Below are 25,498 nucleotides of genomic sequence, written 5' to 3'. Positions count from 1 at the left end.
GATCATCAGACGTTTTAGTTGAATGTGTTGCAAACTCTGTTCACCCAACTTTCTCAGCTGACTGATAATAATGGATTACGTGATAAAAGAGGGAACGTATGGAATGTACGTAATTCAAAAATTTATCAAAATATTCTCGATCTTGCAAGTTAATCATCGAACGATATAAAAATCGATATAAAAATGTAAATCGCCTTTTAAGCGACCAAATGAACGGAGAACGAAGAAAATTAAAAGGTATATGGTATCGAGAAGGCAAAGAAACGTGATACGCTAAAATGTAACGTATAGTGGAAAACGATTGAATTAAAATATTTCTAAAATACTAAAATATTTATGAAATACAAAGACCTTAAAATATGAAAATTGAAATACTGACAGTATCAGCGAAATTGCCGAGATATTATGTCGAAAAATAGAAAAATAATAGCGGCATAATACATCAACGTCGTGCACTACGTGCCTTTCAAACAACGGATTACTTTGTTCTAAAAACGTGCGAAGAAAGAAAATTAGAAATATCGTGCCGAAAACCACGCGGTTTTGACTTTCTCAAAAGTCTCAAAAGTTTCATTCATCTTTCGCATACCTACGCTCCTTGCAAGTGTATTCAGCCTCGACGATATTTCTCCATCTCTTTCTCTGCTGTTCCTAATTAACCAAAGAATAATCCGGCTCGTATCTCGTTCACAGTTTTGGGCTGCTTACGTGCCGTGCGAGTCGCAGCATCTCAACGCGGTCCAGCTGACTCTGGAGCAGGTGGACCTCATTAAGAGGCTCATAGAGAAGTACTCGCAACACATGCAGTTCGCTGCATCTTCAACGGGTGAGTATCTTTCACGATTATCCGAAACAGCCACAAATCTGAACTCTACCGCCGCCTGACTACCCTCTGTTTCTTAAGCAGACGAATTAAAGTTAAAAAGGAAGAAAAACATAATAGGCGTGATAAGCGCGAAACTAAAGAAAGAAACGAAATAGTAAAGACAAGTGACTACGATGATTAGCAAGAAAGATTTATCTTCACACTTGGCCTCGCACTATGTTTTTTTCTTTTATTATTTAATTTATACTTTACAATTCGTCCAGCTGGACATACACTACGTTAAATGGGTATTTTTCTTCGTTTTCTTCGAAAGAGGATATAACAAACGCCATGAGGTAACACTTAGCCAAACGAGCGCGCCACAGCAAGCTGTACGTTTCCACCGCGCATTTTTCCAAGTATCGAGGACTAATATTCACCGTTTAAAAAAGAAAGAAGTCTAAACATTATTTAAGCGATTAATTATATTTTGCGCTAATGATTTTATTTGACGATTTCATATATTGTTTATACAAAATGTATAAAAAAATATAGGTAAAATTGAAAACATCGAAGGTGATTAAAGATAAATAAAACGATTTGAACGTGAAATGAAAAATTCATAATGCATTCTAATATTTTTTTACAGTGTGGTATCGTCCGACTATAGCTTCATTTAGTCATAACTGATAGTATAACTTTCTAATTGATTTTAACACCACTAGATTGCTGTATTTTATTATATACTGTACTTTGTAAAAGCAGAAAAAGTGGGGCAATTAAGTGGGAACAATTCCAGGTAAACGACAACTGATAATAACAATAGCAACGAAAAAAGAAAACGCGTTGCTAAAGTGAAAAAGGGAGATCTCCCCTCCGCGAAGAACATCGCTGCGTGACCAAACGGGGAGATCTCCCTATTCGGTTGGCTAAGTGTTTACACTTAAGAGTTGGTTAACAGTCTAAGTTAACACTTGGAAAGGACAAGACCGAGGAAATAAATAAATACATAACTCAATACTATGTATATATTGTACAGGTGATACTGATTTAATTTTCAGAGATTCTGGATGCTCACGAAAGAGGCAGGATAGCTTCATTGATTGGGGTGGAAGGTGGACATAGCCTAGGAAGTAGTTTAGCTGTTTTAAGAACACTGTATCAATTGGGTGTACGGTATCTCACACTCACGCACACTTGTAACACACCGTGGGCGAAAAGTTCGTCGGTAGAAGACGAAGAGGAGGATGGTGAGTAATATAGATAAACTGTGAATATTTAAGTAAATTCAAAAAATTAAAAAAGAAAGCGACAAATAAACAGAAATTAGCTTTGCCTAATAAACGCTATTACGAGTACTACACTTGGAGTGTTTTATATATTTCTGCACTTTACACCCGTTCTCTGCACTTCGTGCCTTGAAATTTCTTATAAATATATAACAATCTAGATACGAAGATATTTGCAATGGAACTTTATTTTGTGTTGAGGTTACCTGATAGAATATAATTTAACTGGTAAGAACGCATAGAATATACAGTTAAAGGCAATATGATTTGCAAGTGATTTTACTGCTAGCGATAAACGACAATTTGTTTCACACGAATGTTGAATAATTAATGAAGTACAATATGGTGAAATTTACAATGTAGTTTAATTTGTTGAGGTTGACTGATGGAGTAACGAGTGGATGAATTTGTAACAGGAAAGTATATTGAAATAAGTGTATGCTGACCCAGATCCTCATTCTTTCAGTGTTACAATACAATAGAAGAAGGATGATAGGGAGCACGTTCATATATTTATGGCAAAGGACATTACCAAAAAGATAACTTTGGCGTGTAACTCTATCTGAAGACTAGAAGAAATAGCGATAGAAAGCTACCTACCTATAGCTCTTTTGTTTCTATAACACGTAACCCAAAACAAAATTTATATTCAAGGACACAATAATATGCACCTCTCCTTATTTCGAGTTTTTTCACTAAATTCTATTCTCTTCGTAACAACGTATTCTCCAGGTCACGGATATACAAAAGAAAAGGTGTAGAGCTTCTCTCGAAGTAATTACTTCAACATTTTTCACACTGAAATGATAATGAAATTAAAAATAGTCGATATCGCGACTATCACTCACATATTCAATGAAACATAGTATATTATGTAATCTTTAAAAAAATTCCAAGTTTCGTTGTGTCAGGGAGATAAATGTTTCGACAGTAAGTAGAGAGAGGGAGAAAGCTAAGTTCTCGTTTGTTTTAGGAGGCGGTCTAACGGCGTTCGGGAAAACAGTAGTTCAGGAAATGAATAGGCTGGGAATGCTGATAGACCTTAGTCATACAGCGAGGGCAACCATGAGGGACGCTTTAAGAGCCAGCAAAGCACCCGTCATTTTTTCTCACTCCTCAGCCTTCGCTATTTGTAATTCCTCGAGGAACGTTCCTGACGACATTTTAAGGCAGCTGGTAAGCAGAAGCCACGTTATTCGACTGTTTTCCCGTTTAATTAAATTTAAATTAAAGTAAAAATTTCGCTGGAAAAGATTAATATATGGGAATGAGCAAAAAAATAAACCTAATTATATTCAAATTATTAAAATTACCGATCCTCCCTCGAGAAGGGAAAAAGATGACGGAAAGATACATTATCAGGAGCAGGACGAAAATTAAATTCAAATTTCATAAAGGAAAGATACGCGGGAGCTTTGGTATTAAATTTGAAGAAAAGGCAGCCGACAAATAATGAAAATTCTGAAAATTTTCTAAAAGATATTTCGAACTAAATTATCATCTTTGTTATTGAAGAAAAAATAGAGACATATGTATACAGTGAATAATTATAAACTCAAACCTTATTTTTAGATTTGTCATAACATTGGAAGAAACATGGGCGAAATTCCCTGTATAATTTCATGTTACAATACAAAACAAAACTAACGACGTAACAAACAAAAACTGTCTTCTTTCGAAGTCTGAAAAATATTAAATTTTCTCCTAAAATTGTGTTTTCGACTGCAAAAAAGATATAAAGTCAATGTTACACGTAGATTTCGTTAAATGTTTTGCGTATTTTCCTTTACTTCTTGTTGCTTCTATTAATCTGTTAGATATACTATCCACTAACTTACTTAAAGTTTCGTTTTGAATATCCACCCCCAACGGATTTCATTCTTTATTCAACTTCAACCATATTTTCTATAGGTGACTTCTCCTGTTCGTAAACAACTTTTCTTCGTAGAATTCCCCGCAGGTCTCGATCAGGTTCAGATCAGGACTCGACACTGGCCATGGTAATAATTCTATTGCGAAATCCTGGAACCACGGCTTCCTAACAGCGGCTATACGAATAGCAACATTGTCTTGTTGAAAAACTGGCTTTCTGTCTTCTATTTCATTTACGAGGGACGTTAATTCTACGTGTAACATCTCCTGATATCCTGCAGCGTTCGATTTATCCTTTACAAAAACAATTTTTCGCTTATTCAGACATGATCAGCGATTTCTTGGAAATGTCGAATAAAATAATGCGGTGGACGGTGTGACGTGTTGTTGGTTAAATCAATAATCAGACGAGTTAATTTAATTAACTATATTTACAGATATTTTAAAGTGCAGAATACAAAGTTAATCGCAAGCGTTGCTCGCTCGACGATACTCGTCATAAAATTGATTCGTTATACTAGTTCGCTCGACTGACTGACTTACTGACTCGATACTGATATTCATTCGCACTACTACTGACTCGCGGAGAACTTTTTTTTTTTGGTAGACTTTTTACAATCAATTCTCATTGAGAATTATAAGTAAATTATTTTGGCATGGTACTGTAACTTGGATTATAAGAGTTTACAGTATGTTTGATTCTAGTTGAATCTAATGCTTAAATCTAAAGAGTATTGTCTTTTTAGTCTGCAGATCTGATCCGTCGTGTCAAGTAATTGGCTAACTTTAATTGGTTTTGGTGGTTGTTAACTCTTGTATTATATCTGTTACCGAATTTGGATATTTCTTCTTTAACTGTAGCTATCTTAAGGTCGCGGTGTATCTTTTCGTTGGTAACATACCAAGGTGCATCTACTAAGCATCTTAGAGTTTTTGATTGGAATCGTTGGAATTACTCGCTATTCCCCACAGTTGAATCCCATAGGTCCAAATAGGTTTTAATATGGCTTTATATAGCATTATTCGCGGAGAACTTGGTCGTCTATTTATACTGGTCAAGGGGGGTACCGAAGGGTTTGAACTTGTCGCAGGTTGTAGGTTGCACGTAGCAGCGAAATTGCTTTGTCCAGAGTTTGTTTATTACGTTATGTGCGTCGTACAGTGTTAATCCTCTGCGGCAAAACAACTATGTGAGGCATCTGCGTATCACGACGTCCTAAGACATACATGCTGCTACACGTCCTAAGACGCATATGCCGCTACGATAATATAAGAAAATATGTTTGAGTTTATAATTGTTCGTAGCGCTGTACATAGCGGAAAAATATTCTCTGCTATACGATAGCTTGTAAAACGTTTGTCAAATAAAAGTCCTGTTCGAGGATCTGTTAACGATCTACGTAGATTTGTTGCGAAATAAGTTTCGTCGAATTGAAAAGAAAAGTGACGGTTTTCGCGCTTTCTCTCGCACCAGATCGTTCTTCTTCCTTTCCAGAGGATAGACGATTATCTGTGCAGCTGGTCTCCCAGTGACACGAAACATTTACCACCGGCTATTCGTTTCTATTGTCGGGTTTTCTGCTCCATTATAGGAAACCTCTTCGCGTTCCCTCGTTAAACGACAAATTAGTAGGGCGAGAAATTAACGGATTTATCTGTTCCCCTGTTTCTCGTTGGCTTCGTATCTTTCCACAAACCGCAATTTTCTTCCTCGAATCCCCTCGAGTGGCAGATTTTTCCTCGTCTCGTTAGAATTCAACGTTACGTTTCGTAACTGTAAAACCACCCGAAAGAACTTTTAATACTTACGTATACATCATCAACTTGATAACTACGCCGTGTTTGACATTTTTTTCCAGACGATTTATCCTTTCCTCGCCCATAGAGGGAAAATCGTATTCTCGTTTTTGCACAGATAGACGCGGAATCAGCGTAGGAGAATGCTTCATTTTACAAAAATTGAACTCCGAATACAGCAAGATGGAATCGTAACGAGAATTTTTATAAATTTAACTAATCCATTCTGCGTATTTCTAATCGGATTTCGTTGCCTCGTATTTTGTAACTCGTGTTCGGGAAAGAATAGAAAATTTAATTTTATAAATCGTAAAACACAGTAATACACATACCTATACACGTTCTTGAAACATAAACATAAACATAGGTACATAGATGTATTTTATCGATATTAAATAAATTAATAGACACAGTATATGTTCGATATAAAATGAAATAATGAAAATAATATATAATAATAATAATAATAATAATAATAATACAATGGAAGTCAAGTAAAAGTTATTTTACGATAATCGTGAAACATTGAACAACGCGAAACAGTGAACATTATTAAGCGACATTTTGACATAGAAACCTGTGTAAACGTATTGTTTTAGCTTGACAAGAGAGTTATCTCGTTACGAAGCTTGAAACTGTCCGAGATCGACATTTCACAAGTGCTCTTTCCGTTGCTCGATGGTTACAAAAGATCTTTGGTTCTCTTATAAGTCAGTAATATCCTGTGCAATTCTCTGATCAAGGGGAATAAGCATTCCATAGCTAAATCTGTAGAAAATATCAGAGAAGAACAATTTACGATTTATTCAAGTCGTCGATCGTTATAACGTTTCTGAATCATGGAAAGAAATTTTAGAAAAGAATCCATTATGGAAGTATCTGTTAAGTTTGACTTTACTACATTTACTTTACGATGTTAAACAATATCGTCGATCAATTCTTTCCTCTCGAATAAAACAACGTTCATTCGTTATCTATTCGAAAATAAGAAAGATCGTTCTTTAAAATAAAATTCGTAACATTCTGGACAAACATTTAGGTTCGTTTGCGACAGGTTTCTACGGTACAGTACAGTTGCCCAAAAGAGGAAACACAGGTACGTACGATGCAGACGAAATGCGGTTACGCGTGAACATTGCGGTGGATTTGATCGAGGAAAGCGTGACGATAGTTGCGGTGAGAAGCTGCGGTTAATACAAGGCACGAACGAGATTTCAGACTTCGAGCAGAGTAATCGAACCTTTCGTCGATCCGAAAGCTAGCGTCTTCTTATTTGTTTCAGGTGAAAGATTCCAGTCGCCAGATCTTCAAATTTTCAAGTTTTCGAGTCTCCGAAGCCTGAAAAATTCACCGAACGCGTCAAATCTTTAGGTTTCTAAGTTTCCAAACGCTCGAATCTTCGGACGTTGAAATTTGCAAACATCCAGCCATCTAAATTTGCTTAAAATTCAAACTTTCGAACTTTCAGGTACCCAGATTTCCGAACACTCGAGTTTCCAAATTTTTTAATCTTGCTAACCTTCAACACGCGATCTTTCGAACTTTTCAATTTCCAAATTCCGTCGTGTCCAAAAAATTTTGCCTGCTATTGTGCCTGGTACCGTCCAGCCAAGTCGGTACGATGCCATTTTAAATTTTTGGATGAAGATACACGAACGTATGGAATTAAAGCTCGGATAAGCTTTTTATAAGTAGCAGGATCGAAACTTCGAGCGACTTTATCGAACGATGCAACATAAAATGGAATTTCATTTGTAGGCTGCTAACGGTGGATTGGTGATGGTGACGTTTTATAATTACTTCGTGAAATGTGGCTCTCAGGCGACCGTCTCCGACGTCGCCGAGCACATTTACTACATTAAAAACCTAATTGGCGTGGACCACATCGGTGTCGGTGGCGACTTCGATGGTATCAACAAGTAGGTACATCTTTTTCTTGAACACGTTCTATCGCGCATTACGTACGCGCATATACGTATGCACGATAGAACACACAATCGAAAATAAATAAACCTTTCGAAACTTTCCAATTTCTGTAGTTGTCACTCGGAACTTTTACGTATTAGCCGTGTCCGATGATAATAACGTTTCCTGCAATAGTACACACATGTTAGATATGATACACGTAGAAGCCTCAGATGGTAATAAACGAATAATTGTCATCAACCGTTAGGGTGGTGAATACTCGGCGCCTATGCGGTCCGTACGGACGGCGCGCGGCCAGCGCTGACGATCGCTGTGGACTGAACACTTTTTCGCTAGACTCAACTCTGTTGATTGACTATTCAAAGCGCAAATCGTAATAAGTTATAGTAATTCTTTTGCACGAGATTAAATGATTCAAGAAATATATATATTTTTTAGTATTAATTATTTATTATAAACATTGAAATTTACAATAAACTAGAATTTGGGTAGTAAACTAGAAAACAATAAACTAGAAAACTAAATTTAGTAAATATAATACAAGTTAATAATTCAGTTGTGCGATTACTAGTCGTATTTTTGCTAAAGGATCGTTATTTACTGTATTATTATCGTTAAAGTGCAACATTTGTAATAATACCATGTATCGATCTCGTGCTATTATTTTGCGGAAAATATTGCTTTTCAACAGTTCGTCCGTAGACCAATATTCTCTCAAAGACAGTTTCAATTCTACCAAATGTCCAAATTGGACAAATTGTGAATGCAAAGTATTAAATAAAAAAAAAAGACAGTTTCTTCGAACGCGGCATTAACATTGAAATGCATTTATATTTGTCTCACACAAACGTAATAGTATTACTTCTGCGTAGGTGCTCGTAAAAATTGACAAACGCATATATGCGTCCTTAGTCCACACCGATGGCTTTCGTCAGACGCATATATGCGTCCTTAGTCCACACCGATAGCTTTCACCAGACGCATATATGCGTCCTTAGTCCACACCGATGACTTTCGCCAGACGCATATATGCGTCCATAGCACTCTAAGGGTTGAATATATGATGTAAACAATTTATATATATACATATAGCCGCGATACAATTAAACATGTATGTGAAACAAAAGATCGTTTATATCGGCAAAAATGCACAGAATTTGTAACACGCAAATGTACATAGAATACTCAAAGTCTAGCACCTGGCATAGCTCAGTAGGTGAAACGAGTTTTTCCTTGCGTTCTGTTCCATTATTTTGCCTTTACAAAAATACTAATCTCTCGTAAAAAGAAGTCTAAAGAGAAATCACCTCACTGATCTCATTAAAGAAATAAAATATACAAACTCGAAGATGGTATCTCGCTGGGACAGCCATGCTCGTGTTATTTAGCAATAAAACTAGACAAATTTACCGAATGTCCAGCTAGACAAATTGTAAAGTACAAATTTAATAATAAAAAAAAAAAAAAAACGAAGCTGCACGAATATCCGCGGTCCAGTTATGAGCCATTTCTACGAATGGACACCGAAGTCAGTGTAATATCCGAATAGGAAACATCGTGATCGTGGGTCCACTTTGATATTCCATAAGTTTAATCAAGGGAGTACGCACGGCTCTAATTAAGCTTTTCGATGCGGCGGCGTTGGTCGAAAAGATTTATAGTCACAAGGGTGCGGCGGCGTAAACCTTCCTGTGAACACATTTACCGGCTCGTGTCGGGTAATTCATCGTGTTTGTGCAAGTTATCGTAAACCGATGAACGGAGAATTAATGGCACTGTAAATCTAATTACAAGACCATAGACTTTCCTTTTTTCCTTTCGATATTCTGTTACGCGATAGATGCTTGGTGGTCCGTTACAACGGGTTATCGGTCATCGAAAAAAGAAAAATACAGAGAGCAGGAGGATGGAGTTTGAGGTACACGTCGGAAAGAATTACGGGTTGTTTAACTCATTTGGATTCATGGCGGGAAAGATAAGCTGTAATTTAATGCGTTTGAATGTAAATCTTCGTGATTAATGTCTGTTATTACTGGCTATAAACTGATAGAACGAACGTGGGACAACAGTGCTTGGACAAATGTTCCTTTTATTTATACACTGGCATCGATTTAGTAACTCTTGATGTTAATTAGAACGGAGACTATTCGCGAGGGAAGTAGAGTCGTTTGAATAATTATCTAATGGAATAGATTGCACGTATACAAACGGGTATGGTATATCCAATGATCAAAGTTTCACTATGAGGTGAAGTTGGATGTAAGTGCCCCAAGAAATACTCTTGATGTTCAACAAAAAGGGTTTATTAAACAATTAACAGTCGACAATCAACGATTAACGATCAACAATTAACAATCACGCTTCTCGAATGTGTTTGCTTTGCTGTTACGCTACACCCTTCGCACTTTGTTGTTCGAAACGGAATGAATCTTTTTCTTTCTTTTTGTCGCCTCTCAATATCCCCACTATCCACGCGTTTATATGGCGTCCGCCATCGTTGCCACGCATACCTTCTTCTCGAACATTCGGCGAAAAGACCGTTGGGATATTGATAGCTCATTAGGCACTTCGCTTCGGCGATGTACATTGTTGCCGAATGTCGCGAAGCCGTCGGATAGTTGCGTCGTCGCGTGGCGCTACAACTCAAAGTTTATAAATTTTGTAAAGCGAGCAGATGTATCTTATACGAATTCCTCGTCTCTTCGAATTATTAAAATCCTCGTGTATATAAAAATCTATCAAATCCATCGTTAATAACTGTAAAAAAATTACGATATAAAAATTGCCATTCCTCTCTATTCATTTTCATCTGTATAATTATTATACGTTACTTGAAATAAATTGGACATTTTGATACGCGCATTGTAAAATAGGAAAAGTCGCAAAGATCAACGTTGCGACTATCCATTTCCAGTTTGATCGTAATCAAACTCGGACACGACTTGTTACAAGGAATTCTGTTGACAGGACACCCAGAGGACTGGAGGATGTCTCAAAGTATCCGGAACTGTTCGCCGAACTTCTTCGAAGTGGGAACTGGAACGTGTACGACTTAAAGAAAGTCGCCGGACTGAACCTGCTGAGAGTCCTCCAAAAGGTTGGAACGCGTTCAAATCTAAATTCGAATCTCTTTGCCAGGTTGCCTATACCGCGAGCATCCCAATTGTTCCTTATACGACACGAAAATAAAAACAGCGTAGTGTCTGTTGTTTAATTCTGAAAATCGAATAAATTCTAAGCAAGACGATTCCAGAAGAGTTTCAATTAACTTTCGCTCAATCGATTATTAAACGAAGGATATAAACGAAATAAGGAAATTGAACGGGGAAACGAACACATTTCTCTTCTGAAAGACCATTTTCTGTAGGAAAAGATAGAAATATTTTTGTTTTACGAAAACTTAGGACAAAAGTAAAACTTTTTTATGAGAATGATATCTTGCGTGTTATTCGTTTCAGGTGGAAAAAGTGAGGGACGACATGAGAACAGCCGGTATGACGCCTTCCGAAGAATACCTTCAGGATTCTCCCGACACAACCGGCAGTTGTGCACTCGATATCAACTCCGTGCAGACGGTCATGGAGATTTGATCGTTCTATCGTGTCCTTCTATAGTTTCCGGATGGTGTGCAAATTACTTCTCCACGAGCACCCTGCCGTCCTATGCTCGACAAGACGAGCTGAGTCGCGTCGAAACCGGAGAAGTCCTAGCAGAACGAGCGATCCAAGAGAGAGAAAGAGAGAGAGAGAGAGCTTCTCATTGCTTGATTCTTGCCCGCCTACAAAATCTGTCCCTTTTTAGATGCTCAATCAGGATAACAATTGAACGAGAGAAAAAAGAAAGGATGAAGAACCTACCTCGAACGAAATACACAGCTTCGAACGTTTAATTTGCTGGGCTGTAGGTTTCTTTTGCTTGAAAGCACAAACATGGAACGTTATTATTTCTCAACGAGCCTCTCCAAAACTGTTAATTCGCCATGTTTATAATTATTCGAACGATTAAGAAAATACGACGATCGTGTTTTTATCATAACGTTTATTTTATTATCGTTAACGTTAAAATAACCATTAAGCATTAGGAAATTCACGTTCTAAATTACCAATGTATCTGTCAACAATAATTTAAGGCTTAAGTTTTAAGTAGAGGAAAATTGATTATAAAATCATCTGTATTTTAAACATTTATAACAACCATATTTTGGCATCTCGTACATATGTTTCAGAACAGATATGTACAAGGTGACAATGCTATTTTTCATAGGAGTAATAGCAACGCATTGTAAAATTTATTATAAAAAGAAATACGTGTATTCTAATATGCAATCTTTGAATAAAGTGTAAACAGATTTTTCTCCACTTCATAGTTTTACGATACAAAAGTTAAGTTAATTCGAAGAACTGTGTACATCACTGGGAGAATTTAGAATTTTCATTGTCGTTCGAAGAGTTATAGAGCGCTGTGTTCTTCAAGAAAGTAAGTGTTGTCGAAAACCAGGCTAAATCCTACAATTTGATATTGTATACGTGCGAGTATATATACATATATACCTTCGACGTATGTTTAAAAACACCACTAAATAATTTAATGAAAAAGAATTTAGTTTCAAATCGATCAATTACAATTAAAAAGATCATACTTCTAGATAATGTTTTTGACGTACTAGAAGTACCAAATTGCATGAAATTCTTGTAAAAAAATGATTTTTTAAATGCCAAGCAAAACGATCAATTATACGTAAATCGGTATACCGAAGCAAATAAAGAGAACATATTGTGACAATATAGAAATCTTCTAAACTATGTCACTCTCGTACTGTAAAAGAAAAAAATATTATGTGTGAACCCGGCTGTGTATCTTCATATGTCTTCCCCCCTTCGTTGCACCAAAAATACGTGCACTTTAGCGTTAATAATTTGAGGAATCAAAATGAGCAAACCCATATCTGAAAGAATCACGGGTTTATTTGAAAAACATTATTATAGTCGTTGAAGTGAAAAAGGTTTCGGAAGGAAAACATATCTGTTTTAACAAAATGACGCAAAGAAAAAGCATATTCGCAAAGTGAATCTTGCTGTTAGTATTATAGAGAGGAGAATATTGTTATACAAAACAAAATGCTTTCAAAAAATAAGAGATACTTGGATAAGATAAAAATTGCTCACAAGAACTATTGTCGATAGAATTCTAACGTGTGTGAGTGTTTCTCAACGTGTTATATCGGATGTAATCTATCACTTATACACATCCAAATTTTCCTCGACAAAAGCATCATCTAATATCTTCGACGACTCGCTGGAAGTTTCTGGGGTTTTGATAAAAATTCACCCCTGCGATTTTCATGTGTCACCATTCACCTATTTGTGTCCTGTGTGCACTTACTATGTGATTCATGCGAGTTGATTCTTCAAAAAAAAAAATTGCTATCGGCTAACAAACAGAATGAAGATAACTCGTATGGATTATACCTAACTCCTACACGAGGAGTAGGTAAGAAACTTTAGAATATCAAAAATTCCGTTGTAGCTTCGCAGCGGATTCTATAAATAAATGTTTCTATTGTATACTTGTCATTGTTCGACTCTTCATTTTCCCTTATCCTTATTTTACAATAGATTTCCATATCGTCAGAACATTTCACCGTAATTTGTATTTTATAAAATGTAATTGTATGAATTTAATTAAAAGAGTTTTATTAGTATCAATACCTTAGTATTTTTTTCAATTATTACCTAATACACATACTTAATAATAAATAATAATGCAGGATTTTTAAGAAAATACTGTATATTTGAATGTTTCGTTTCTTAATACAAATGAAGAAGTCCTTCAATTCTACATATTTGTCCTTATCTTCTTTTTCTGCATTTTGGTCTTCAATATAAAGACAAATTATTTAATTTTGTAAGAAGCTGTTGATCTAGTTGGCGAAATTCAAAAGCACATTGATTTCGTTCAGTTTTAAGATCGATCTCGTGACATAGTAAAGATTCTAAACACAACGTAATTCTTAGTCTTCCATATGCTTCGACTTTTGTAAAATAATTTTTCGCCTTTGAAAGTGCTTTAATAGCTTTTAAGATTACTTCCTTTCGCGTCTTGTCACATGTTGGAGCAGTAGCAACTAAACATTTCGTATATAGAACAAACGCTCTACCTTGATCGTAATATCCTCCATGCGCTAAAATTTGTGTGATTGCTTCTTCTACTAAGTTTAGTGCTAAAGTTGGCATACCCATTATTAACTGGAACGTTAATAAAAGATCAATATAATACTCATAATATTTATAATGTAATCAATATCCTCAATATCTTTAAATTAATGAAAAAATGTATTAATTAATCTAATTACCTGAATGTTTGCAAGATGCATTTTTATTAATGCTTTATAATAAGATAAATGATTTTTTACTGCAAGTTCTAGAGCTGTATTTAGAAGTACCAAAGAATTCACTCCTACAATCCCACTCTCTGGTGAAACAGAAGCGCACATTATTTGACTTAATAAAATCATAGTTCTTATTTTATTTTGAGGTGTTAATTGCTCTTCTTTGCCAATGCTGTCGATATAATCTAAACCTTTTGGATAATCCCCTTTTTCCAAACAAACTTCCGCTAACCTAAACATTCAAATTTTTAAAGACAATACAGACCCTGCATAATAAAATGACATATTTTAACATATCGTTATACCTAAATTTAGATTCCAAAGGATCTAAACTTGAAATATTTGACGCTATTGCTTCAGCCTCACTCCACTTTTCTTGTCTCATTAATTGCGTAAACACATAAAGTTGCTCGCTTAACTTCCATATCTATGAAACAAATAACACTTAAACTTCGTTATATGATTCATTCGGTTAAGTATAACATTAACCCTTTGCGGACGAGTGTCGGCAAATAGCCGCCCAAGTCTTTTCACCGTTGGGAACGCGTGTCGGCATATAGCCGCCCGAATCTGTTCCGTACAGTTATCTTGAAGTGGCTGGCGTACGTCTATTTTTCTAAGCGATAATCTTATGCGTATTTACGCATGGATATAGTAAACTAAACAGTAGTATTATGTTTTTGATGAAAGAAAATTATAGATCTTTAGAAATCTTATTTTCCGCTTAACGTAAACTCGCGATGATGGTCGAGTCAGAACCAATTCTAATCTTTCAATGGCATTGCCAGATGAATCAGAAAGCTTTTTATATATTTTATATATTTTTTATAATACCTTATACGCGATGCCTAAAAGTTCCAGAAAGAACATGTTCGATAGTGATAGTAGTGATGACGAACATTATTTTGAGCTTGACAAGATAGAAGACGACGACAGTGCTTCAGACAGCAGAAACGAACTCTGTTCAACAATGAATCGGCTCAGACGTTTCAATATTTCTAATAATAGTGACAGTGATGATGAACTAAATATTGATGAAAATGATACAAGTCTCAACAATGAATAACGCAAACGTTCAACGTGTATATCTTCTCAACTGCGCGCGCCAATACCTCTCGTCCACAGCAGCGATCGCTCGTCGAGCGGCCCCGTCCACAAAGGGTTAATTTATAAATGGTACCTTATTACACGGTTCATTAGGAAACCTCTCCTTAGCATGAGCAAGTACGATGTCAACCAAAAAATATTCTCCAAATTCTACTAAGATATTCGCGATATTAATGACAACCTGACAAGTAGATGGTCCATTAAACATATGCTGTTTTTTATCCCCTGTATTATGTAAAAGTAATAACTGAGCACAGACTGAAGACATCTCAGTTTTACCATAGTATGCCCATAACGCAGATTTTTCGGCATATGTCATTGACATTAAATCTACCATAGAATGTTGACAATTTAAGACATCAGATTTCATCAGAGTCTGCAATTAAATAATAAGAATAATTTAATCTTGAATAAGCATTAGAATACACATTGAATACAACTGAATTAAAAAAATACCTCGAACACTTGTGATGGACTCTTAGCTTCTAAAGCAGAATTATGAGCATATGCGATAAGACCTAATCCAGTTGTGTGAGTTATTCCTAACATACTTGCCTTGCCAACTGATCTTTCTATCAATGGTCCCCTAAATTATATTACAAATATGGTGATAAATATATATCAATGCAAGTTAAGAGATTTTAACTTACTTTTGTTTGATAGCTAAATGATACATCCAAGCATGTGCTAATTGTAAACAGACATTATCTCCAGCTTCTTGAGCCATCATGATAGCTTCTTTCAAAGCAGCTTGTGCTACTTCCCTTAAATGATAATGAAATGACAACATGAATTGTATACAAAATTCTTAATTTTTAAATTTATATAAAAACGCACTTATGATTAAATTGAGCATGTAAAACTGCTAGATTTAAAGCTGCATATCTGAAAATGCGAGATTTATCTTCAGGTGCAGAACGGTTTTCCAAAGGTGCTAATCTATCAAAGCAGTGATAAAGACTATCTATAGCTCCACAGTATTCATTGACCCTTAAACAGTTTAAATAACTTAAATAATGCTGAAACATATTAAAGATTATGAGAAAGTAAGAAATACAAAAAGATATTTAACTGCATCTTTTAAAATATATATAAATAAAATGTGTTCTTACTACATGACACTCACAGCTTCTGCATAATAAGGACTACAACTTAAAAGTTCTCGTACAAGAACTTGCAGTTCTGCAGGAGACATCGCTTTATGTTCATCTGTTTGTATAGTATGTGCTTGTTGTGCAACAAGTAATTCAGCTTGTCTTCCACCCCAAGTTGTTTTAATTCTTTCAAAATACAGAGAAATTATAACAAAATACATATATATAACATAACAAAATCACAGTTTATGAATATAATGAACACATACTCATTTATATATGAATCTTCTGTTTTAGAAGCTGCAGATATATCGGAACCATCAAACGTATTAATTCTTTTATCCAAGTATTTTTTCAAAGCTTCATAAAGAGCTACAACTTGATCAAAAGGTAATTTTTCAAAAAAGATTATAACTCTCCTTATATATAGTCCAAGCACCGAATTTTTATTTAGAGCAGGTAAAGAAAGAGAATGATCCAATGTTGGTTTCATAAGACGTCCAACATTATCAAATAAATCTAATAATCCTTCAACCCCTTTTCCTCTTAATATATTCAATTGCACTTCCATATGATGTGCAAACCGATGTAATATATATTCAGGGGAATGTAATATATTCAGAAGTGTATTAAGATCCATGTCAGGTGACTAACAAAAAATATAAAAACATTCATTATTTAATATACTCCAATAAAATTAAATATTAACCCTTTATAATAGTATACATATGAATGTGTGTGTGTGTGTGCGCGCGCGCGTTTGTGTGTGTATAGAATATTTTACTTTATTTAGTGTACAAAAAATATATTAAATAAAATCATTTTATTAATACTTACTTGAATCAATTTCAAAGCGACTAAACAAAAATCGCGTCTTTCCACAATTGCTGGAACAAAATATTAATATTAATATTAGTAACATTAATAATATAGTATTACAATATTTATAATAAATTTATATTATGATGTCTATAAAGATAGTAAATTACCTTTTGTTGTTTCATTGCAATATTCTTTAATCAAAATGACAGTTGCTATTTTGTATGGTGTCAAAGTTTCTTTTTGCACTCTTTTTATATTGCCATCGATGTTCATTAAATCCGTAGACATCGTGATCAACGGTATCATAGCACGTATTTCAATTAACTATATACTTTCCATTTTAAACGAAAAGAAGATTTTATATGTATGCTAATTTATACATCTGAAATTAGCAATGGTAAACGAATTTATACTTATTGTTATCGTATAACAGGATTAGTTCGATATTATCACGGTGAGGGAGCTTTAACTCTCATATGTTTTATCCAACACCGCATCCCCTCTCTATGTACATACATATATTATGTAATAAAAAATACCTATATTACAAAAAGCACAAATTTTTTATTCTACTGCAAATATATGTAAGAAAAGTAATATATAGAAACAACATAATATTGCAGCTTCTACATGTAACTCATTCTTATGAACATGAAAACATACTAAGTTAACATACACAGTAAACGCTTAAGAAAAGTACACATATGCATTTGATAAATAACATAATAATATTGAAAATTTAACTTATTTAATAGTAACAATTAATTTCCAGATATGATAACAGATAATAATAGACATGAGTAAATATCCTAACATTTTATATACTAATTTATAGACTAAATATATTACTATTATTATACTACTATTATTATTATATTATATTACTATTATATTACTATACGTTATACTATTTGGATGGCAACTGATTGCGAGTTTTGTCATTACCACTTAATGACAAAATCCGTAATCACGTACTTGGCAACCCAATACTTAGCATGGTTATATGTATTTTAATGCATGTTATGATTTAAAAGGTTAGTACAAAGATAACATTACAAGTTAGTGAAATAATTATTAACTTTGTAGTTAATATAAATTTTATTTCCAAAATAGGAATCCAATTGCACATCTATTTTAATTGACCTTATTAAAGCTTTTTAAAAATGATAAAAACATTTATATTTCTTGATTTGGAAACAACTGGATTAATTACAAAGAATTACATGCCAAAAATCACAGAAATGTCATTAATCGCAGTATCAAGAACTGCTATATGCAATACTACAAATATTTCACCAAGGATTTTACAGAAACTTGTTTTACCAATACATCCAAATGTACCTATTTCAAAGGATATTGAAAAATTGACAGGTATCTAACATTTAATTATTTTTAGCAAACAATTTTTATTTTACCTTAAACGAACTGCTATATCTTTCAATTTTTATATAAATAAAACTTACATTATTATAGGCTTATCCAATGAAAATTTAAAAGAATTTCCGTGTTTTAACTGTGACATATATAACTTAGTACTGAATTTTATAAATCGATTAGCAGCACCAGCTTGTTTTGTAGCTTATAATGGAAATAATTATGACTATCCAATATTTTTAACAGAATTCAAAAATATTGAGAAGGTATATGTAGTATTATATCGTAATATAATTTTACAAATTCATGACTAATCTGATTTGTCTCTTTAAAGAATTTCAGTGAAAATATTTTAAGCATTGACATGATGCATCTAGTTAAAGAATTTTTTTCCCGTAAACAAAAACCAATAAAAGAAATAGATATTGTACAACCTACTGTTAGTAGTTCCAATTGTACTGAAGTTAGTATTTTATTGAATGATGGTTATGATAAGGTTTTATCTGATGCATTAGATTCTATTATGGATGCAAATCTTAATGATCATAACAAAAATAACACTCCAACTAAGATTAAAGAAACAACAGTTCATTCGTATAGTGTACTTAACACTCCACGAACTAGTTACTGTAAAAAGATGCAAAAAATCAATGAAAAGACACCTGAGAATCAAATTATAAAATTAAAACACTGTGATGAAAATTTTCAGGGTAGAAGAGGAAGTAATGTAAGAAAACAATTAGATTTTACAAATAGTCGGCCCATTGATTTTAAATTGGGTAGTGTTTATAAACATATTTTTGGTAATAACCCTGAAGAGGCACATAGTGCAGAAGGTGATTGTCTTACTATGATTCGCTGTGCTATCAAGTTAAGAAATTTCTTCGTAGAATGGACAGATTGCAATGCAGTACCTTTGACTAATTATACCACCAAATAAAATATATTTGTTGAAAGAGTGACATTTTTTTTTTTTTTTGATAGTATTGTGTTTATGATTCCACTTAAGGAAATATATCTATTAAATGTGTACATATATTGGATTATATCAAAATCTATTTTATCTTCTGAAAATAGTTCAAAATATAAATTTTCGTAAATATATTACAAATTTTGGAAATGATAAATATAACTATCAATTTAGAAATTTATTTTACAATGTGTACATAAGAATTTATAAAGCGTCTAAAAATTCTTTTATAATAATAGAATATACATATGTACATAATAATAATAATAATAATAATAATAATAATAATAATAATAATAATAATAATAATAATAATAATAATAATAATAACAATAATAATAATAATAATAATAGTACCTTACCATATATTAGAGTTTGTTTATTACAAAGAGGTTTTTTCACACTAACAGACACTGATTTCTTTAGTATATATTTTCTTAACTTAGGGATAATTATTTTATTTGAATATCTACATGAAAAAATAAGTCGAATTAGATAGGATAAAATTTTTTCATATGACACTTTGTCTCTGAGAAAATCGAAATTGAAAATTTGTAAAGTATACTTTAACTTGGCTAAGTACTCACTAGGTATGAGCAAACAATCAATAGAAGGTTATTATACATGTGAAAATAAGTAAAAAATGTAAAATAAACTTTTTTCATTTAAGACTACATTTTTAAGAAAACAAAGTGTAAACATGTGTAATTACGAACTGGTCTGATAAACGCGCAGGATACATTTTTAAATTTGCTTTTTTCGAAAATGAAGCATCTTATGAAAAAATTTTACTCAACATTTTTGTATTATTTTCTAATGTAGTTTAAACCACTGTTAATTATTTATTCTTGATCAATCCGGAATTAGCTAAGTTAAAGTATAGTTGTTATAATTTTATTATAATATATATATTATATGATATATATTATAATAAGAATATATATATGTAATATTTTATTGCAACAAATTTAGGCAATAAAATTAGAGAATTACACAACCGCCTTGATTTGTTTGGTCTGTATCATTGTTTCTCTCGTCATTTTGAATTGTGTTGCCTATAATACATACATAATGACGTAATTAGTACAGTGCGTAATTATTCTAATTATTGTTTTATTATGATAACTAATATATACCTGGGTTAGTTATGTTGTTCTTTAGTAACAACAATTCCCTCGAGTTTACTGTAATGTAAAAAATAATAGCTTTAGATTTGATACAGACTAGCAGGATATTATCATTATAAATAATCATTACCTATTTCTCTAAACGCTATTTTTATAAATGTTTTAGCAAAGAATTTGCAAAGAAAATGTTTTACATATTCATGTGGGACAAAATCCACTTATTTGTATCAAGTTTTACACTAGGAGACGCATAAAACAAATACATTTTAATATAATTTAATATATTTATACAACATAACTTACGAATATATTTGGCCAATATATATTTATCCGTTGGATTCTTTTCAATATCTTTAATGATGTTTTTTAAACGTTGAGCTATGTTATACATTTTCATCTGGCTAATTTTGGATAACAAATTGTACTCTTTATTCCAATAATAGTCTAGCTTGCCTTGCTCACAAACACGTTGTAACTCTTTAAGCATCTAAAAACAGCAATAATTTATATGGAAACATGTAATACTTTATAAATTTTATGTGTATATTGATTCAATATGGTTTATATTACTTCAAAAAAGAAATATGTTAAAGATATTCTATCGATATCTATTTCGATACCGATTATATCTGTTTCTGTCAGTTTATTTAAACATGTAGTTTCTATGTAATAGCTTGCTATACTCTTCATGTTTTGTGTATCTCTTAATTTCTAAAAAATACAATGATGTCAGAAATATTGTAATCATACTAAGATGAAATACTTTGTTAAGCAACCTTCAGGAAACGTATAACTTGTTTTACACGACCATATCTTTTAAGGATCTCATTTTCTTGAAGACTAAAAGCAGTTCTCCAATAAAAGGATGCCAAATCAGAATCACTGTCATTGCAATCAGTACATACTGGTACTGGAATTGCAAACCATCTTTTATTTCGACACTAAAAACAAAAAATATTTATGATACAAGTGCCTTTACTTAAATAAAATACTGTGATAAATACACAAACCACTGTAAGTTCATAAAATTTTGGGATATATCTTTGAATGACATTTATATCAAAAGGTAAGGATGGTGCTAAATCAACACATATATCCTCAGTTTTATGTGGAATATTCACTATTAATGTGATTGCAGGTCCACTTTCACTTTTTGTAATGTTTGCTGTATAAGAATTATTTATTAGTAATCTGTATCTATTTCCAACCTTCTGTAGCTTGGTCATAACTCTGTCTATAATTCCTTTAATCCAGAAACGAAATGTATTTGGATTCACAAAATTATTACATATTAATTTGTTAAGTTGTCTAGAAAACAATAATACTTTACATAAAAGTGTAATAAAATTCTTCATATACTTTATACTTAATAATTATAGTTTATTTTGTAACCTTATTTCTTGATTTGTAAGATTTTGATATGTAGATGTATTACGTGCCTGCACATTATCTTCTATAGATATTTTTACAAAACCTGCTCGACTTGAGGAACACTAAATAGTAGAAAGAAAATATATATCAATATAAAATTAAACATAATTTAATATACATCTGAACTAACTAAAAACATCCTTACATTTATGTAATTATAGTTGATAGGGAGCTTTAAAGTAATGTTGAGATCAAATTCATTTGGTGCCTCTATTTTTGTACTTTTATAGAAACTACCACAGAAAATAATTTCTTGATACATTTTTTTAAACAGTGAATCCACTGATTTCATATGATTTATTAGCGTTTCAATTACCTATTTATTAAATTAAATTATATTAATACATATGAATATAAATAGAAAATTTAAGTCACTATTACGTTTTTAAATATTTGATATAATCTTATTATGAACAATATATTTAATTACATAATTTCTTTGCAGCAAAACTCACCGGTAATAACTGCTCGTTAACTTTCTTTACCTCATCAATTTGTAGTGATATGAACATGCTACTTATTTTAGTGAATATTTCATCACTTTGAAGATACTTCTTCATTTCCGCGTTTTGCATCTGTATATACGAATAAAAATATTTTAATATTTAATATTTTAATAAATAAGACATTCTGAATCTATGTAAGATTATAATAAAAAAGACCTTAAAAATATATTAATGCGTTTCTCTTTTTGGAAAAAGAAACAATGGAAATATATAACACGTTTGATTTGTAATATGTAAATCCCTCCTTTTGAATATTACTGCAACAAAATCATAAATTATAAGCTTTGGAAGAAACAGTTACATGCCATAAATCGAAAGAAATCGACATTATACGATTTAAAAAATATAATTATTATACTTGTTAAGTACACACTTAATAATAAAATACATATCACTATTGAAATATGGAGCAAATTCACGAATAGCGTTCTAAACACGTATTGTTACAAACTTACTCGCTTTGAATTCAAAATCGGTGAATTCGCTGTCGGAGCTATTACTACGAAGTTTAGCTTCCCTTCGCGATTTATACGCTGTTATCGGCAATGCCAGTGAGATCGAAAGACGATCCGAAGGATAGAGATATACACTCTTTTTCAATAAGATAATAGATATCAGTTGAAATTCACTTTTTAATAATAACGTAGTCCTTAACTGATTCGTATGTCTAGATCACTTTGCTAATTTCATATAGAATATCATCATATGTAACATAAAACATATATGTATATGTAATTATGCACGTACTTATAGCATATACTTATTTACGTCACACATTATAGACTTGTATACTTATTCACGTCAAACTTAATGCAACAGTTACATAATATGAAAACAATTTCATAGACTTTACCGTAATATCGGAACTTGTGACTTAACCACTTGCGCTAGAAAGACGTGCCACGTGTGTCGAGATGCTTTTGTTTCAAAATCGCCAGTGACGTGTATACCACGTCGATGGGCATTTGTCGCAGAAATAAAAATGACGTGCGCTGCACATCGGCTAATGAGTGCAAGGAAAGCCTTGTAATATTACATATTCCAAAATATTTTGAAATTTACCATACAGTAGTAGATGACTAATAAATAAAATGCTGTTGAGTATTTATTCATACCCGTGTAAAACTCTATATAAGATGCACCCTATCAGCGCACTGAGGGGCAGCTTAAAAAGTTGCACTCGCAGACGCAGTGACAGATTACTTCGTCGTCTCAACGCGTGTTATATTCTAGCGCACGGCACACGCAACCGTGAGTTTATTGGCAGCGCAAGTGATTAATAAACTATAACATATGTAAGAAATAAAGTGGGACCAATAATTTCTTATAAATGTATATATCTGTATATACATACATTTAACCTTTTGCGGACGCGTGTCGGCATATAGCCGCCCGAATCTGTTCCGTACAGTTATCTTGAAGTGGCTGGCGTACGTCTATTTTTCTAAGCGATAATTTTGTGCGTATTTACGCATGGATATAGTAAACTAAACAGTAGTATTATGTTTTTGATGAAAGAAAATTATAGATCTTTAGAAATCTTATTTTCCGTTTAACGTAAACTCGCGATGATGGTCGAGTCAGAACCAATTCTAATCTTTCAATGGCATTGCCAGATGAATCAGAAAGCTTTTTATATATTTTATATATTTTTTATAATACCTTATACACGATGCCTAAAAGTTCCAGAAAGAACATGTTCGATAGTGATAGTAGTGATGACGAACATTATTTTGAGCTTGACAAGATAGAGAACGACGACAGTGCTTCAGACAGCAGAAACGAACTCTGTTCAACAATAAATCGGCTCAGACGTTTCAATATTTCTAATAATAGTGACAGTGATGATGAACTAAACATTGATGAAAATGATACAAGTCTGAACAATGAATAACGTAAACGCTCTCGTCCACAGCGGCGATCGCTCGTCGAGCGGCCTCGTCCGCAAAGAGTTAACACTAAAGAAATAAAATGATCTTAGGCCTAATTTTTCTACAATATAGATATTATTAAGAAAATTTATTTAAATTGTTCTTATTCTTTGCACAATTATGAAGGATTATGAAGGATTAATGAAAATAAAAAGAGTATTTATATTTATTTGTTCGATCATTTCGCGCGCTTATTCTTACGATATAAAAAATTACAATTTATTATACAAAATGTATTCGAATAAGACTTATTTGGATTCAGTCAGATCCAAAATCTTCATGCAAATTAACCGTAGTCTTCGCATCACGTGATTTGCGATTTCACTACTTTTTTTTATAATATCATTCAATTCGTCACATATTTCGCTTACGTGTTCATCGAGGTGATTTAATGGCGAGTTTTCATCGAAACTTTCGATAGATTCGATTTCCAATTTAGCGAGTTTTTGGTCCCTTTGACAATCCTCGTAATTGTTACAAACATGGTAAACATTTTGCGAATGTTTCACCATATGTTGCAAATAATCTCGAATATCTGAAAAATCCTGAAGCTCGTAATAAATCGTGCCGGAAAGATAAGCAGGCAAAGAATCTCTCAACGACGACTTTCTTGTAACCGCGGCTGCCATTTTAGTCACAAGATCCTCGTTCGGACACATGTGAGCTACATAATCAAACGATTCGAAAGCTTCCTGTCGTACCCATGGATTTTCATCTTCCAAAAGTCGACAATTGAGCTCCGCTAATGCATTAACCGTTTTAATCCCACAGTTATCAAAGGAATCGATACTGTTTCTCAAGTAATACGACGCTATTGCCTTTACGTGTGGCGGCAGACATAACAGCGACGCTAAAACTGCTTCTAGAATCTGAAATCATTAAACATGATTATTTATGGTATCTGTCAACCATAACCATTAAAGCAAAGTAAAGAATTACTATCGATTACGTAATAAATGAAACATGTAAAAGTATCGGATCAGTCTGGACTACGTGAATCGCAGAAAAATATAACATTAAGTTTATATAAAACGTTAAGATTTATTCAGAACTATAAAA

The 25,498-nt window shown here is 32.9% G+C and overlaps 5 protein-coding genes across 18 annotated transcripts in view; 2 read left to right on the top strand and 3 right to left on the bottom strand.

The window, feature by feature from the left end:
* Positions 1 to 13,350, top strand: part of LOC122569613 (dipeptidase 1-like) — a 229,673-nt gene extending 216,323 nt beyond the window's left edge. The window contains exons 3-8 of one of the 2 annotated variants that reach the window (XM_043730901.1): positions 694 to 826; positions 1,867 to 2,055; positions 3,071 to 3,270; positions 7,522 to 7,682; positions 10,657 to 10,786; positions 11,148 to 13,350. In XM_043730901.1, the coding sequence (XP_043586836.1) occupies positions 694 to 826; positions 1,867 to 2,055; positions 3,071 to 3,270; positions 7,522 to 7,682; positions 10,657 to 10,786; positions 11,148 to 11,279 (945 nt within the window). In that variant the 3' untranslated portion in view covers positions 11,280 to 13,350. Of the gene's footprint in view, positions 1 to 693; positions 827 to 1,866; positions 2,056 to 3,067; positions 3,271 to 7,521; positions 7,683 to 10,656; positions 10,787 to 11,147 lie in introns of both variants that reach the window. The other variant, XM_043730899.1, reaches the window with a different exon arrangement.
* Positions 13,351 to 13,458: 108 nt separating this feature from the next.
* LOC122569609 (anaphase-promoting complex subunit 5) lies at positions 13,459 to 17,548 on the bottom strand. Its single transcript, XM_043730889.1, has 11 exons — positions 17,268 to 17,548; positions 17,116 to 17,165; positions 16,548 to 16,927; positions 16,311 to 16,464; positions 16,022 to 16,203; positions 15,835 to 15,948; positions 15,641 to 15,770; positions 15,258 to 15,560; positions 14,383 to 14,504; positions 14,042 to 14,309; positions 13,459 to 13,934 (listed from the first exon to the last, which is right to left on the bottom strand). Exons 1-11 carry the CDS (start codon positions 17,404 to 17,406, stop codon positions 13,566 to 13,568), a joined length of 2,211 nt encoding a protein of 736 aa, XP_043586824.1. The 5' UTR covers positions 17,407 to 17,548; the 3' UTR covers positions 13,459 to 13,565.
* A 26-nt stretch (positions 17,549 to 17,574) lies between these two features.
* LOC122569615 (three-prime repair exonuclease 1) lies at positions 17,575 to 21,564 on the top strand. 8 transcript variants are annotated; one of them, XM_043730908.1, is made up of 6 exons: positions 17,657 to 17,796; positions 17,873 to 18,134; positions 18,214 to 18,471; positions 18,574 to 18,740; positions 18,809 to 19,310; positions 21,393 to 21,564. In XM_043730908.1, the coding sequence occupies exons 3-6, from the start codon at positions 18,264 to 18,266 to the stop codon at positions 21,413 to 21,415; spliced, it is 900 nt and encodes a 299-aa protein (XP_043586843.1). In that variant the 5' UTR covers positions 17,657 to 17,796; positions 17,873 to 18,134; positions 18,214 to 18,263; the 3' UTR covers positions 21,416 to 21,564. The 8 variants fall into 8 exon arrangements, with proteins under 8 accessions (XP_043586841.1, XP_043586840.1, XP_043586843.1 ...); XM_043730909.1 differs by lacking the exon at positions 21,393 to 21,564 and having other exon boundaries at positions 18,809 to 18,937; positions 19,184 to 19,430; XM_043730905.1 differs by lacking the exon at positions 21,393 to 21,564 and having other exon boundaries at positions 17,633 to 17,684; positions 18,809 to 19,430.
* Positions 19,766 to 24,307, bottom strand: LOC122569612. Of its 4 annotated transcripts, none has more exons than XM_043730896.1 (12): positions 23,863 to 24,124; positions 22,964 to 23,188; positions 22,665 to 22,765; positions 22,458 to 22,577; positions 22,148 to 22,318; positions 21,964 to 22,064; positions 21,582 to 21,879; positions 21,348 to 21,512; positions 21,142 to 21,282; positions 20,875 to 21,058; positions 20,581 to 20,628; positions 19,766 to 20,499 (listed from the first exon to the last, which is right to left on the bottom strand). In XM_043730896.1, the coding sequence occupies exons 4-12, from the start codon at positions 22,575 to 22,577 to the stop codon at positions 20,426 to 20,428; spliced, it is 1,302 nt and encodes a 433-aa protein (XP_043586831.1). In that variant the 5' UTR covers positions 22,665 to 22,765; positions 22,964 to 23,188; positions 23,863 to 24,124; the 3' UTR covers positions 19,766 to 20,425. The 4 variants fall into 4 exon arrangements, with proteins under 4 accessions (XP_043586831.1, XP_043586830.1, XP_043586833.1 ...); XM_043730895.1 differs by lacking the exon at positions 23,863 to 24,124 and adding an exon at positions 23,362 to 23,810; XM_043730898.1 differs by lacking the exons at positions 22,964 to 23,188; positions 23,863 to 24,124 and adding an exon at positions 24,171 to 24,307.
* Positions 24,308 to 24,587: 280 nt separating this feature from the next.
* The window catches only part of LOC122569608 (uncharacterized protein C1orf112 homolog), a 32,276-nt gene continuing 31,365 nt past the window's right edge, over positions 24,588 to 25,498 (bottom strand). For all 3 annotated transcript variants that reach the window (XM_043730887.1, XM_043730888.1, XM_043730886.1), the window contains one exon: positions 24,588 to 25,308. In XM_043730887.1, coding sequence (XP_043586822.1) covers positions 24,688 to 25,308 — 621 coding nt within the window. In that variant the 3' untranslated portion in view covers positions 24,588 to 24,687. The remainder of the gene's footprint in view (positions 25,309 to 25,498) is intronic.

The sequence above is a fragment of the Bombus pyrosoma genome, linkage group LG7 (genome assembly GCF_014825855.1).
Source record: "Bombus pyrosoma isolate SC7728 linkage group LG7, ASM1482585v1, whole genome shotgun sequence".
Lineage (NCBI taxonomy): Eukaryota > Metazoa > Arthropoda > Insecta > Hymenoptera > Apidae > Bombus > Bombus pyrosoma.
This window is presented reverse-complemented; position numbering and strand designations above follow the sequence as displayed.